The sequence below is a fragment of the Recurvomyces mirabilis genome (assembly GCF_035927965.1).
Source record: "Recurvomyces mirabilis strain CCFEE 5264 chromosome Unknown scaffold_11, whole genome shotgun sequence".
Taxonomy (NCBI): Eukaryota; Fungi; Ascomycota; class Dothideomycetes; order Mycosphaerellales; family Teratosphaeriaceae; genus Recurvomyces; species Recurvomyces mirabilis.
The window spans coordinates 676,410-688,685 of NW_027041945.1; the positions used below are offsets into that span (position 1 = coordinate 676,410).

The following is a 12,276-nucleotide window of genomic DNA, read 5'->3' on the forward strand; positions in this document are numbered from 1 at the left end:
CCCCCAAGCTTCTGGTACCAGACGCAGGAAGGCTTGGGACCTGTCCATCTCCAGTATACTACTATACACTCATCATGTTCGGCCTCAAGTCTGTCGTGGCTGCTGCCCTTGTTGGCAAGGCCTTCGCGGCCATCAACACTACCCTCTTGACCGACATCAACGTCATCTCGCAATACTGGGGTCAGATCTCCCCTTACCGTGACAACGACGACAACTACTTCGATGTCCAGGATGTCGGTCTTCCACACGGCTGCCAGATCGAACAAGCCCACACCCTCCAACGCCACGCCCAACGTTTCCCCACCAGCAGCTTCGACGATGGGATCAACGACGAGAACTTCGCAGCCAAGGTCAAGAACTTCACCTCCGCCAATCCCAACGCCAAGTTCACCGGTCCCCTAGCCTTCTTGAACACCTACCGCTACATCATGGGCGAAAGCTACCTGACCAACATCGGCGCCACCACCGAGTTCCAATCCGGCGCCACCTTCTGGAACCGCTACGGCCGAACCCTCTACAACGCCACCGTCGGCCAAACCCAATACAACGCCTCCTACCCCAACGGCACCGCGCGCCCCAAACCTGTCCTGCGCACAACAGGCCAACCCCGAATCGAAAACTCACAAATCTCCTGGGCCCTCGGCTTCTTCGGCCCCTCCTTCTACCCGACCCCGGACCCAACCCTCGCCTCCTTCACCAACACCTCCCTCTTCGACGTCGTCATCATCCCGGAAGGCGGCACCGAAAACAATACCCTCGCCTCCTACGACAGCTGCTTCGAAGACGACCTCCAGAGCTCCGACCTCGGCGACCTCGACCTCCTCTTCCAATACGTGCCCCTCTACATCACCCCCGCCACCGCCCGCCTGAACGCCTACGTACCCGCGGGGTTCAAATTCAATAACAATGATACCTACGCCATGCAATCCATCTGCGCCTACGAGAATGGATATATCGGCCAATCCGACTTCTGCTCCCTCTTCACCGAAGCCGAATGGCAGGGTTTCGAACAGACACTGGATATAGAGTATTACTACGACTACTCTTTCGGGTCGCCCACCGGTCGCGCCCAGGGGTTGGGATACCAGCAGGAACTCCTCGCCCGGCTGACGAATCAATACATCACTTCCTCCAACAGCTCGGTGAACAGTTCCCTCACGAACAACCCCGCCCAATTCCCCCTCGGCCGACCCTTCTACGCCGATTTCACCCACGACGACATCATCGTTTCGGTCTTGACCTCCATGTCCGTAGATTACTTCCGCGAACATCCCTCCCTTACCCAGTTTCCCCCGGATCCGGAACGCCATTTCATCCTATCGCACATGACGCCCTTTGGTGGCCGTCTGATAACAGAAGTCATCGGGTGTAATTCTCCTAACCCCATCGCAGAGCACACTCACGCAACACAATATTATCCCTCGGAATACGGCTATGATCCCGCCAACGCCACGAACAAATTCGTCCGCATGCGCTTGAACAACGGTATCGTCCCCCTCGACACCATCCGGACTGGTGAATGCCTTGGCCGAACAGACGGCTTGTGTGCACTGCCCAAGTTCCTGGCGAGTCAGTTTCAGGCGGAGAAGTTGGCGAATTACCAGTTTGCTTGTTTTGCGAATTATACTATCGTCAACCCCACTAATGGAAACGATTATGATGGGACGGTAAATAATATGACCGGTGGGGTGGTGGTGGGGCCGGGGATGATTACGGCGGAGTATTTGGCTAGTTTGTAGGTTTGGTGGTGGGTGCATGGATGCGTGGATGCGCGGATGTGTGGATGTGTGGATGCGTGATGGTGGGAGGAGTAAGGGATGTACCGCGGGTTGGTTGGAGATAGGGATGTGATTTACGTATGTATGTATGTATGTAGCGAAGATATAATGATAATGTGGAACTCTGGAAATTTATGATTTGACCGCTGTACGCTTGTGCATATATCAACCGAGTCCGGTTGAGACGCCCATGTGGATGGTTGATGGCCGAAGTATATGCGGATTGACACTGAATGGCACATCGGCGGATCGCATAAAAGCTGTATTACTACAACATCCTTCCATATGACTGAAGTTATTCTAGTGTACGTACTTCTCGCTCACCCGACCAGAGCAGAGGCTGTCAAATACACATATATACACGCATAGGATTCGATATAAGGTTATCATCATCACAGCCCCAGCGCAATCCTCCGCCAGCAATTCTCCACATCCTCACATAATTTGGTGAAAGCCGGGTTCTCCAGATTCCGCATCATGAAGTCTTCCAGTGCTGCTTGTCGGTCTGGCAGACTTTGTGTCGCGTATTCTTCTAGTGATGTCTCGGTATCATGCCGAGTGGGCTGAGCAGGGGGTTTAGATGGCATGTTTTGGGTCATGCGGTGTTTGGAGGGGGGATGTGGCGGGTTCTCGTCGATCTCGTGGGGGGCGTCTGCTAGACTGTTTAGACGAGGGATTGTGCTGTTGGGGGATTTGGAGGGGAGGGGTTTGTGGTTGGTGAGGAGTTGTTGCATTCCGGAGGGTTTGCGTAGGATCTGATCGCTTGGGTTGGTGGGATGAGAGGTTCGCGGCTTCTTCGATGGTGAGGATGTGAGCTCCGTTTCTGTGCTTGACGCTGCATCCATGGTACGTTTGAGCGGAGACGATGTCGCTGGCCGGGTGCTGGCAACTTGTTTGTACGACGACTGTGGCGCTGCAATCTCAGACGTGACGGCGACGGAGGACTTAGCAGCAGCGGGAACAGGCAGTCTCGGCATGACCATCGCCGGCTTTGTTGACTTTGCAGTCTTTGAGCCAGCACTGCTACTTTTGCTTGACGGTCGCTTGAAAGGCAACACACGTGGCGGTGGAAGTTCGTAGTGCTCCGGTGGAAGAGTCGTAGCGGCTGTGGATGGTCTAGCAGAGGATGAAGGCGCTCCGATTGTCTCAGATCTGATAGAGCTCAACGTAGTGAGCTCAGGAGTGCCTGAGGACCATTCTGTATGAGCCATTGATGTCGTCATCCTCATATCCGATATATTGTGTGCAGCAGCGGGCGGCGTTGCTGCTTCTTCCACTGCTTCTCTGATCGCTGCGAGTTGGCTGACATGCGAGGTAGAGGATGGCCTCTCCCTAGCCGGATCAGATGGCCGCTGAACAGTCTCTTGAGGCTTGATCAATGTCTGCTGCGAAGGCGTAGTGAACGATGTGTAGATTTGTGCGGTGGACGGCCGTTCAGGTATAGCTTCCCGAGGAGCGGCGACTTCGTCACGGCTGAAGTATCGCGGAGGTCCCATGTCCTGTGAAGCGATATCCTGGCTCTGCTTGGTAGTAGATGAATTGGAGATGTGTTCACCGTGCAATTGAGTGACAGTGTCGGGCTGTCGATCATGCTGAGGATCTGCCTGCTGATGAGTGGCACTCAAATGCCGAGACGTCTGTTCAGCATCGAAGTACGGCGAGCTCGAAGTGGCAGTCAGCAAGCGTTCGGGACCGTGACCAGTAGTCGGTCGAGCTTGTGTCGTCCTTGCCGTGCCCGGACGCTGCTCCTGGAACTCCATGCCGCGCTGCATGAAAGCGGTCACGAGCTTGCGGCATTGTGTGGCGTCTTCAAACCGTAGCTGGATCCGGCGTTGCTGCGATAAGTAAGTATGAGTGAGCTTGATCACGAGGGTTGCGAATTGGCGGACCTTCCCATCTGGCTCGTGTCTGTATCGTAGCGCGAGCAGGGCATCCTTTGTGATACCGAAGATGGGTAGTTGTTCTGTCTCCAATCGCACACCGTGTGATTCAGCTCCGCGTCGTGCCTGTTGGGCGGCGTCGATGTATTGGGCCACATTGAGCGTCTCCTAGATGAAATCAGTATACCATTTCCCACTAAACTTAGGTTGTGTAGCTCGATCGTACCAATACCGTCGTCCCTTGAACGACATCGAGGGAAAGTTGTCCATCAGCAATCTGCGTATCTTTGCCTCTGACAACGGCGAAGATGTCGGAGGCTTGCAGATGCGTCCAGGGGATGGTGTTGTCGGCGCGCACGCCCAGAGCATGGGAGAATTTGAGCACGCGAAGGCAGAGGTCAGTGGCCATGTCGGGAGAGGTGTAGTTGTGGGGACACAGACACAGGAGAGATGATTCGATGAGGATGTTTACCTACATTGTGATGCTACGAAATCGAAACACTGGTTGCCTTGCACGACTTGACGTCTGATCAGGTGAAGTCGCAAGGTTGATTGAAGCAGGTAGCAGAGGAAAGAGCTCTCCGTCAAACAAGCTTCGTGGCGCCGGGAGCAGCCGAATGTTGCATGGCCATCTCTCAAGCGCGTGGAGTTGTGGAGTTGTGCATTTGTGGGTGTCAAGAGACGTGTCGCATGTTTCATACATCTCAAGCATAGTCGATGCTGCGGTAACCACTTGGGATAGTTCGACGGAAGCGGCTAGTCGCGCGGTATCGAGTGTGTGACTGGTCTTTAGGAGGCCAAGATGGCACCCAAACGGGGAGAATCGATCGAGAAGACGGATGAGCATGAGGACTTTGTGAAGAAGTTGGCCGAGTACCATGAGAAGAGAGGGTGAGAATGATATCTCATCGAGCAGCATATTGTATGGTCAGCTGACTTCTACTCCTTCCGCAGCACCACCCTTGAGACGGAGCCAAAAGTCGGCGTGCGACACATCGACCTTTTCAAGCTATACACCCGCGTGGTAGACGAAGGCGGATATGATCTCTGCTCGGATACAAAAGCCAAGCCATTGATGTGGCGGCGCTTTGCCGAGGAGTTTGTGGGCAAGAACGTATATACTGCCGCGCAAGCCTTCCAGATCAAGAACGTCTACTACAAAAACTTGGTCGCATACGAGATCACGAAGCATTGGCAGAAAGAGCCGCCACCGAAAGAGATCTTGGAGGAGGTGACGGCGAAAGGTGGAAATGTCATGACGAGGACGGTGGAGAACTTCGCCAAGCCCGTGAGCAAGGAAGAGGTGAATCTGGGGAATAAGGAGGAAGAGGAGAGTCCTGAACAGCAGAAGACACCCAAGATTGAAACGACTGAAGGTGCGGACGACCCGGGTAGCGCGACAGGTAGGACGACGCGATTACGGCAGGCGCCACCCCAGCGCGTCCTCTTCCAACCCGACCTTACCTCTGGCCGACAGGTGAGGGGAGGGCAGAACACGACCACCTCACCCACGCCCGGCCTGAATGGATTTCCACCGGGTAATATGTCGCTCGCCGCCTCATCCACACTCGCCTCATACGAACCAGCCCAGTCATATCCCCTCTCACTCAAGCCAGTCACGACCCCTGCCAACAATCCCGAACACTACCGCCAAGCTGCCAAGCGGAAAGCTGAGACGATGAACGGACCAGCCCCGAAGAAGTATCGGAATATCATGCTCCCGGGGACTGGGTTTATCGGGCCCAATATTTACTTGCGAGCGCAGTATGCTTTGCAAAGTGGTATCGAGAGTGAAGAGACTTATGCTCTCCATCATCTTGTCAAGATTAGTCATGAGCGAGGGGACAAGTATCGCTTTGATCAGTTTCCTGGGCTGGCTGAGGCGTTGGTGAAGAAGTGTGTTAGTGTGGCTGGACTGTTCTATGATGTTGAGTGGGAGGTGTGCTATGAGGACGAGATGATGGATCAGGACGAAGAGACGCTGGATGGCCTACGTGGGACGAGCGATATTGTGCAGCGACTGAACAATATGACACTAAAAGTGACGGAAGATGGCATGCTGGACCCTGCATTTTCATCTCAACTCAATCGTGTCATGGAGGCTGCGCTGGTCATCCGGAACATGGTCTTGCAGCACGAGAATGCCAAGTACATGGTTAGCATCCCGACAGTCCGCGACTACCTGACAGTAGCGCTCAACCTACCCCAACATCCAGCCATCGTCGAGCTACAGCACTACGCCCTGGACACCGCAGAGCAACTCCTAGTCTGGTGCGATCTCGGCCCAAAAGACGGCCTCTACCAAGCTCTCGTCGCCCAACTCTACGGTCAAGACCGCGGCGCCATCACCTCCGCCCTCCGCACCATCGCCCGCATCGCCATGAACCTCCCGGGACCCAAACGCCTCGACGAAGTCCCCGACGCCATCCTCCGAAAAGTACAAGCCTGGCTCCTAGTCGAAGACGAAGAGCTCAAAACCGCCTGCCTCGATTTTTTATTCCAATATACCTCTTTCGCCAACAACGTCGCTACCCTCCTCTCCACCCTCGACGCTCCAGCCTTAACCCACCACCTCAGCCGCCTCCTCTTATATGGCGTCCAAGAGAAACGCGACCCCAAACCCGAAAGAAAAACAGACGACTGCCCCGCATCTTCAGACAACCCGAACAAGACCCACCCTATCCCCCGCCTCTCCCGCTCCGTCGTCCTCGACCTCCTCCAACTAGACGAACCCGACCGCTCCTCCGAATGGCTCCGCATGTTGTTCCTCGCCTCCCCCACCTCGGATATGACCCAGATCTCCCTCTGGCAAGCCTACCAGTCCACCTTCGCGCCCCACAGCGCCACACACCCGCATCTTGTGGCCGGGGAGTTCATCAAGAATGTTTCTGCTACTTTTGTGGGGGCTACGGCGCAGGTTGCGCTGGGGAATAAGTATGTTATTAAGGGGATTTGTGCGCGGAAGGAGCCGGTTGAGGCGGGCGGGTTGGTGGGGTGTGGTAAGGAGAGGAAGGGGAGGGGGTTGGGGAGGTGTCGGTGGGGTGTTAGGGAGGCTGTGATGGGACAGCAGATGCAGGGGGCTGGGGTTAGGATGGTGGAGTGTGGCGAGTTTTTTCGCGAGGGTGAGGCGATGGGCGTGCATGTGCTGGAGGAGCATTTGGGAATTCCCGTTAAAGCCGATGCGAGCAATGGCGGTGAGATGGATATCGATTCCCATGGTACCACGACGAACGGGACGGGACCACCGAAGACTGCTGCAGCGACGACTAAATTCGACTTTGCCAATGCCCCGCTATCGATGGATTATACCTGCCGCTGGGCCACCTGTCACCATCACCCCCTCTCACCCCCCTCCACCTTCTCCACCTCCTCCTCCTCCTCTCTCGGCTCCTCCAACGCGAGCACCACCGCCCTAAAAACCTCACTCTTCGCCCGACACATCTTCACCCACCTCCCGGATTCGGATTCCAGGCACGGGAAAAATAACATCTCCCTATCTCCTGATGCGACTGTGGGGGAGAGGTCTGCTACTGGGGGGAAAGTGGGGAGGGTGAGGTATGAGGGGCTTGTGGACGAGAAGGGTGATGCTTTTGGGGTTCCGTTGGGGGCGGTGCTTGTGCTGAGGAATTTGGCCAAGTTTCTGCCGGGCGATTCTGCCGCCTCTTCGTCCTCTGGTACTACGAATTTCGCTGCTTCTTCTGCGGGTGCTGAGTTGGGGCTGGAGGGCAGGGATGGGGGGGGGGCTGTGTCTGCGGCTACCGCTGGTGCGAACGGATGTGGACATACGGATCAAAAGAACGGGAGTGGGAGTTTGATGGACCGTGTCTTCGACCATGAGGTGGTGGAAGGTCTGATGACGGGTCTTACAAAGGGTGGCAAGGGGTTGGCGCCTTATGTGGGAGGGGTGCTGGGGTTCGTGAGGAGACGGGCGGAATGATGTCGTGGCTCGCTGAGACTGCGGATTTTTCCCCGCGCAATAGCAAACTGTACGAGTAGATGCTTTAGCGAAGGTGTTTTGGGCGGCGGGGGCGGGGGAAAGGGATCCTCGCCTTGTATGGGGTATATGTTTTAGAAGAAGGTCTGATTCTCACTTCTTGCCCCCTTGGTTTTGGTGCGGATGCTGTCGTTTTTGCTTGCAATGGGGAGATGTCCGATTGATAATGAGCCTGATCTTTTCGACCCGGTCTGCCTGTGCTGTACTGTATTCTTTCATCGTGACGGTCGGCCACACCATTGTTGCAATCGTTTGCGTTTTGGTGATCCTCCCGGCCCCAGCCACGCGTGATGTTCTCGGGACTATCATATACTGGGTAAGGACTTACCGGGCGGCGCTGCGAGATCGTGGTAATGCGTGAGTACAAATAGAGACAGCGAGTCTTTTTCCTTTTTTTTTTTTGGAAATGTCGGCTATCCGCGGCCTCGCGCTACTGTCATCGGGGCATCGGGTTGAAAGAGTTTCTTAAGGTGTGGTGGATCCATCATGTCGTGTTGAGGATGAGCCATCCCGAGATGAAAGGAGCGAATGCATATCTACATCGTAAGAATCATAGGCTATATTATCATACGTCTGACTGACTCTCTGGGATTAGGAGATGTATTCGCTAGTGGTGCGCGGCGGGTCTTGCAAAGCATGGTGAGAGGGAGTTGCGTGGAACAAGCAGCGCCACACAGGTTTGCTGATTGATGTAGGCCATCTGTCACCTGGCGCCGTCGTGATCAGGACACCGACTTGGAAAACGTGACTATGGCTGTTCCCCATCAATTCTTGGCGTCGATGTCCTTGATGATACAGAGGCTCGAACCGAGCATTGCCGGTCAATACCTCATGTCGTATCTCGTTCGTCGTTCGTACGCCTTCACCACCACGGCTGACGCGAGACATCGATGAGTTGCATTGATCAACCTTCTGAAAATGTGCGGCTGAGCAAGCTACTCTTTGAGCATCTACTGCGTCGCTGTCGCCTCGTATCTGGGTGCGTGAGGCGTGAAGTTGGAAAGTGGAAAGTCTAGGCCTCAGCGGCATGGTTATGGCTTCGGGTGAGGCTTGGGAGCCGCCAAGCCATGGGTTTCCTTTCATGGGTCACATCAATATCTTGGCGACGGCGCGAAGTGGTCAGATCAGAGTTTGCCGGTAACTATACGCTAGGCGCTGATGGCGTTGCTGATGAGGTGGTAAGGCTGGTAGCTGCAATGCTGCAATTGTCAGGAACATCCGGAAGTAGTTTACGGGCGCCAACCCTGCAGTATCTGCGGACGCTACGAAATCAGCACGATGTGCAAGATGCCAAACGCATGAACATCTTGTTGCGCCGGCATGGAAAGCAGTATACCGATGTGGACTTGCCTTCCAGCAAGGAGTGTATCTGGCCGTTCATGGCAGTACGCCAGAAGCCGGTCCTGCATCGCAACACCGTATAGCTGCAGTTTTCTGCCACAGATGCGGCGACACTAGTCTTCGAGACGGTGGAAGCCTCCTGTACGGAAAGCTTGAGGATGTATATATCCCTCTACCGCCGCTGGACTGGAATTGGAGCACTTCCACGTGGTTTAGCGAGACCGAGTGCCTGCGTTTTCCGATGGCGACGAAGTGGTTCGCGGCATCAGGCGTTGAACTAGTAGGCTATGCGTCGGACGGTATGTACAAAACGGGTACGGCAGTATGGATTTCTGCTTCGAAGTAGACGAACTCCGCAAGCTCGGCAACCGACATCCTCCCACCTGGTCTTCATGATCACAATGGTCCGATCCAGCAGCGTAGTATGTCAACTCGGGCATCTTATCGAAGCAGCGAGCTGAACAACGGGCAGAAATCCAGCACAAAGCATATGTGCTCCCGACAAATGCCCAGGCGTCCAACTTGCGGACATGCTGCGCATGGGACAGCCCTCGAGACGGCACGTCTGGTGCGTTGCGAGGAGTCGGGTCTGACCAAAAACCTATGCTCGCCAGTAACGTGGAGCTCCATTGACCTCGATCGTGGCTATTGTGATTCGTGCATTATCAGTGGCGAGCGGTTAGCACAAAGCCAAGGCCTTGACGCCGGCGTGTACTGCCAACGGATGGGCATTAGCTACAGAGAGCTGCGGGAGGCGAATCCAGGGGTCTTCCAGCCATAGTGCCTTCGCATACCGCAGCCGGGAAATCCGCTCAGCCTACGGTATTTACAACGAGTCACAAAGCTAGGTGCGAGTTTTCGTCTATAACGACAGCGAACGAACAAACCATGTCTTCGTGGTCGTCGGCACCACGTAAAGGATCCAGGGTCTTGCGGTCGGGGGTGGGTACGAAGCCAGGGGCAGAGCTACGGGCATTACGATTAAGCTGAAGGAGATTTCCGACTCCCATCATCACCGTGGAGACGATCAATCTGCCCTTCCTCTAAGCTTCTCGCCGACCACGAGAGTGAGAGTGAAGTTAGCGCTCACCGCAAGCCAGGTCCTAGACGCTCGTTACGAAATCTTGCCTTGCTGGTGTTGGGTTGTGGAAGTACTCGAGAAAGTCTTGGCCGCCAATGATGCGATCGAAGGCATCTTGATCGTAGCCATAGAGCGGCATAGTCCCATTGTGACCAGAATTGCTGTACGGAGAATTCGACGTGTTTGCATTAGCAGTCGCTAGGAATCAGATGTTTGTCGCATCAGACCATTTATCCTGATGATGACGTCGTCGTTATACCACTTACATCCTCGAACCTGTGCTTATCGGGTGACTCGAGTAGATGCGTTGCCTGTACGATGGTTAAGCTTCAGAAAAGACCTGACTTGTTCGGGCCTCCTCGTGGTTGCAGCGATAAGGGGCGAACCTCAATCTTCAATTGTAGATGCCCGTCATTCGATCACATGGATGGGGTTAGCATTCACCAAATGATACTGCAATAGGTGGATGACACTGGATTCGAGATTTGGTGTTGAGAAGGGGTAGAAGAACAACGGATGTGGACATCAAACATTCACTGACACGCGCTCGTCGATCCTTAGCGCCGCATGCTCCCGAGCCAATGAGTAAGCAGATGTGGGGTAACGGACAGAAAATAACGATCTCAAGTCTTGTCTCGAATGATGTCTAACGATGCCAAAACGAAAACGAGACAATGAAGATGCAGTCGCACCAAGCGGTGCCGTCCGCAGCGCAAAGCAGCAACGAGTGCGGCATCACATAAAGCATGGTACCGTCAAACTCGGACATGCCTTCAAAGTCGCAAAAGGCTTCGAAAGACAGAAACTTGGACGACGGCATAAAAAGGCGGTCGCGGAGAAGAACGAGAAGGATGTACACAGAATAGAGGCAGAAGTCGCCGCGATCAAGACATTGGATACCACAAAATGCGCGCACATACATTTATGCAAGATTTTGATCAAGGTCAAAGCTATCGATGAGTCTGGGGATCTTCCGTCCGAGGTCAGACAGCCTGCGACGCTTTCTTCGGATGCCGCTGTGTTGAATGTGCATGCGAGACTCTGCAAGTCGAACCCTGTGAAGGAGGCATTGCCGGATGTACTAGCGGAGATTCATCGAGCGCTTGGGTTGAAGTACAGTAGCGAGGCTGTGCCGAAGACGAAGAGGGTACGAGCGAAGGACTACGAGGCCGCTGTGCAGAGTGCTGCAAAAGACGCTGGGAGTGACGGTACTCGGACGGCCGTGGTAAAAGCAGAGACGAACGAGGAAGAAAATGTTTCTCGAGAGCACTCAGATCAGCTTGCGAGTGACGTTCGCTCTCATGATGATCTGGACAGACCTGAAGGCCATCTGGCATCTTCGGACGACGAGACCAGTGGAGCAGCTGGTGAGGGCGGCGACGAGGACATAGCAACGATCGAAAGACAACTCGAAGCAGAAGGTATAGCACGAAAAGGCAGCAAGAAGTCTCGTCCAGCGTACGACCACGCAGCAGACCTTTCCGTATCGGAAGAAGAGGAAGACTCCTTCTTTGCCTCAGCATCGCCAGAACCACGAAAAGCACCGCCATCAAAGAAACAGATCATCATACCCTCGCTCATGGGCGGCTACATCTCCGACTCAGGAACAGATATCGACGACATAGACGAAGCACCCAAGAAGAACAGAAGAGGTCAACGCGCTCGTCAGGCGATTTGGGAGAAGAAATTCGGTGTCAAGGCAAATCATATGCAGAAGCCTAATCGGAACGCTGGGTGGGACCCTAAGCGTGGGGCTGTCGAGGGAAGTAATGCTACGCAGCTTGGTCGTGGGGGGAGGATGCAGCGCGGTGGTGGTGGTGGTGGTGGTGGTGGTGGTGGTAATGGGCACAGGGCTGCTGCACCTGGTAGAGGTAATGATGGTATTCGTGCTGGACCTGCGCCTGTGGCCGCCGTTATGAAGACGAAAGAGAGCGAGGGACCTATCCATCCTAGTTGGGAGGCGGCGAAGAAGGCGAAGGAGAAGAAGCAGACGCTTGCTGCGTTTCAGGGCAAGAAGGTTACGTTTGACTGATAGCATGGCCACGCTACATCTACAGAACAGGGACGCAATCTTCCCTCCATACTGATACTGTATCCCAACCACTGGCACCTGCCAGGCAACAGCATCATAATCTATCTCGCTCGGACAATCAATCAGCGAAGCACTCAATGCCGCGCACGTACTCGAAGAACGCGAGGAAG

General features: G+C 54.7%; 4 protein-coding genes across 4 annotated transcripts; 3 read left to right on the forward strand and 1 right to left on the reverse strand.

Moving 5' to 3' along the window:
• Positions 1 to 74: 74 nt before the first annotated feature.
• On the forward strand, positions 75 to 1,739 carry LTS14_004967 (uncharacterized protein; the record flags this gene model as incomplete). Its single annotated transcript, XM_064837666.1, has 1 exon — positions 75 to 1,739. The coding sequence occupies one exon, from the start codon at positions 75 to 77 to the stop codon at positions 1,737 to 1,739; it is 1,665 nt and encodes a 554-aa protein (XP_064694989.1).
• A 431-nt stretch (positions 1,740 to 2,170) lies between these two features.
• LTS14_004968 (uncharacterized protein) lies at positions 2,171 to 4,067 on the reverse strand (the record flags this gene model as incomplete). Its single annotated transcript, XM_064837667.1, has 2 exons — positions 2,171 to 3,826; positions 3,885 to 4,067. The coding sequence occupies 2 exons, from the start codon at positions 4,065 to 4,067 to the stop codon at positions 2,171 to 2,173; spliced, it is 1,839 nt and encodes a 612-aa protein (XP_064694990.1).
• A 393-nt stretch (positions 4,068 to 4,460) lies between these two features.
• On the forward strand, positions 4,461 to 7,595 carry RSC9 (Chromatin structure-remodeling complex protein rsc9; the record flags this gene model as incomplete). Its single annotated transcript, XM_064837668.1, has 2 exons — positions 4,461 to 4,549; positions 4,613 to 7,595. 2 exons carry the CDS (start codon positions 4,461 to 4,463, stop codon positions 7,593 to 7,595), a joined length of 3,072 nt encoding a protein of 1,023 aa, XP_064694991.1.
• Positions 7,596 to 10,726: 3,131 nt separating this feature from the next.
• On the forward strand, positions 10,727 to 12,106 carry LTS14_004970 (uncharacterized protein; the record flags this gene model as incomplete). Its single annotated transcript, XM_064837669.1, has 1 exon — positions 10,727 to 12,106. The coding sequence occupies one exon, from the start codon at positions 10,727 to 10,729 to the stop codon at positions 12,104 to 12,106; it is 1,380 nt and encodes a 459-aa protein (XP_064694992.1).
• Positions 12,107 to 12,276: the final 170 nt, after the last annotated feature.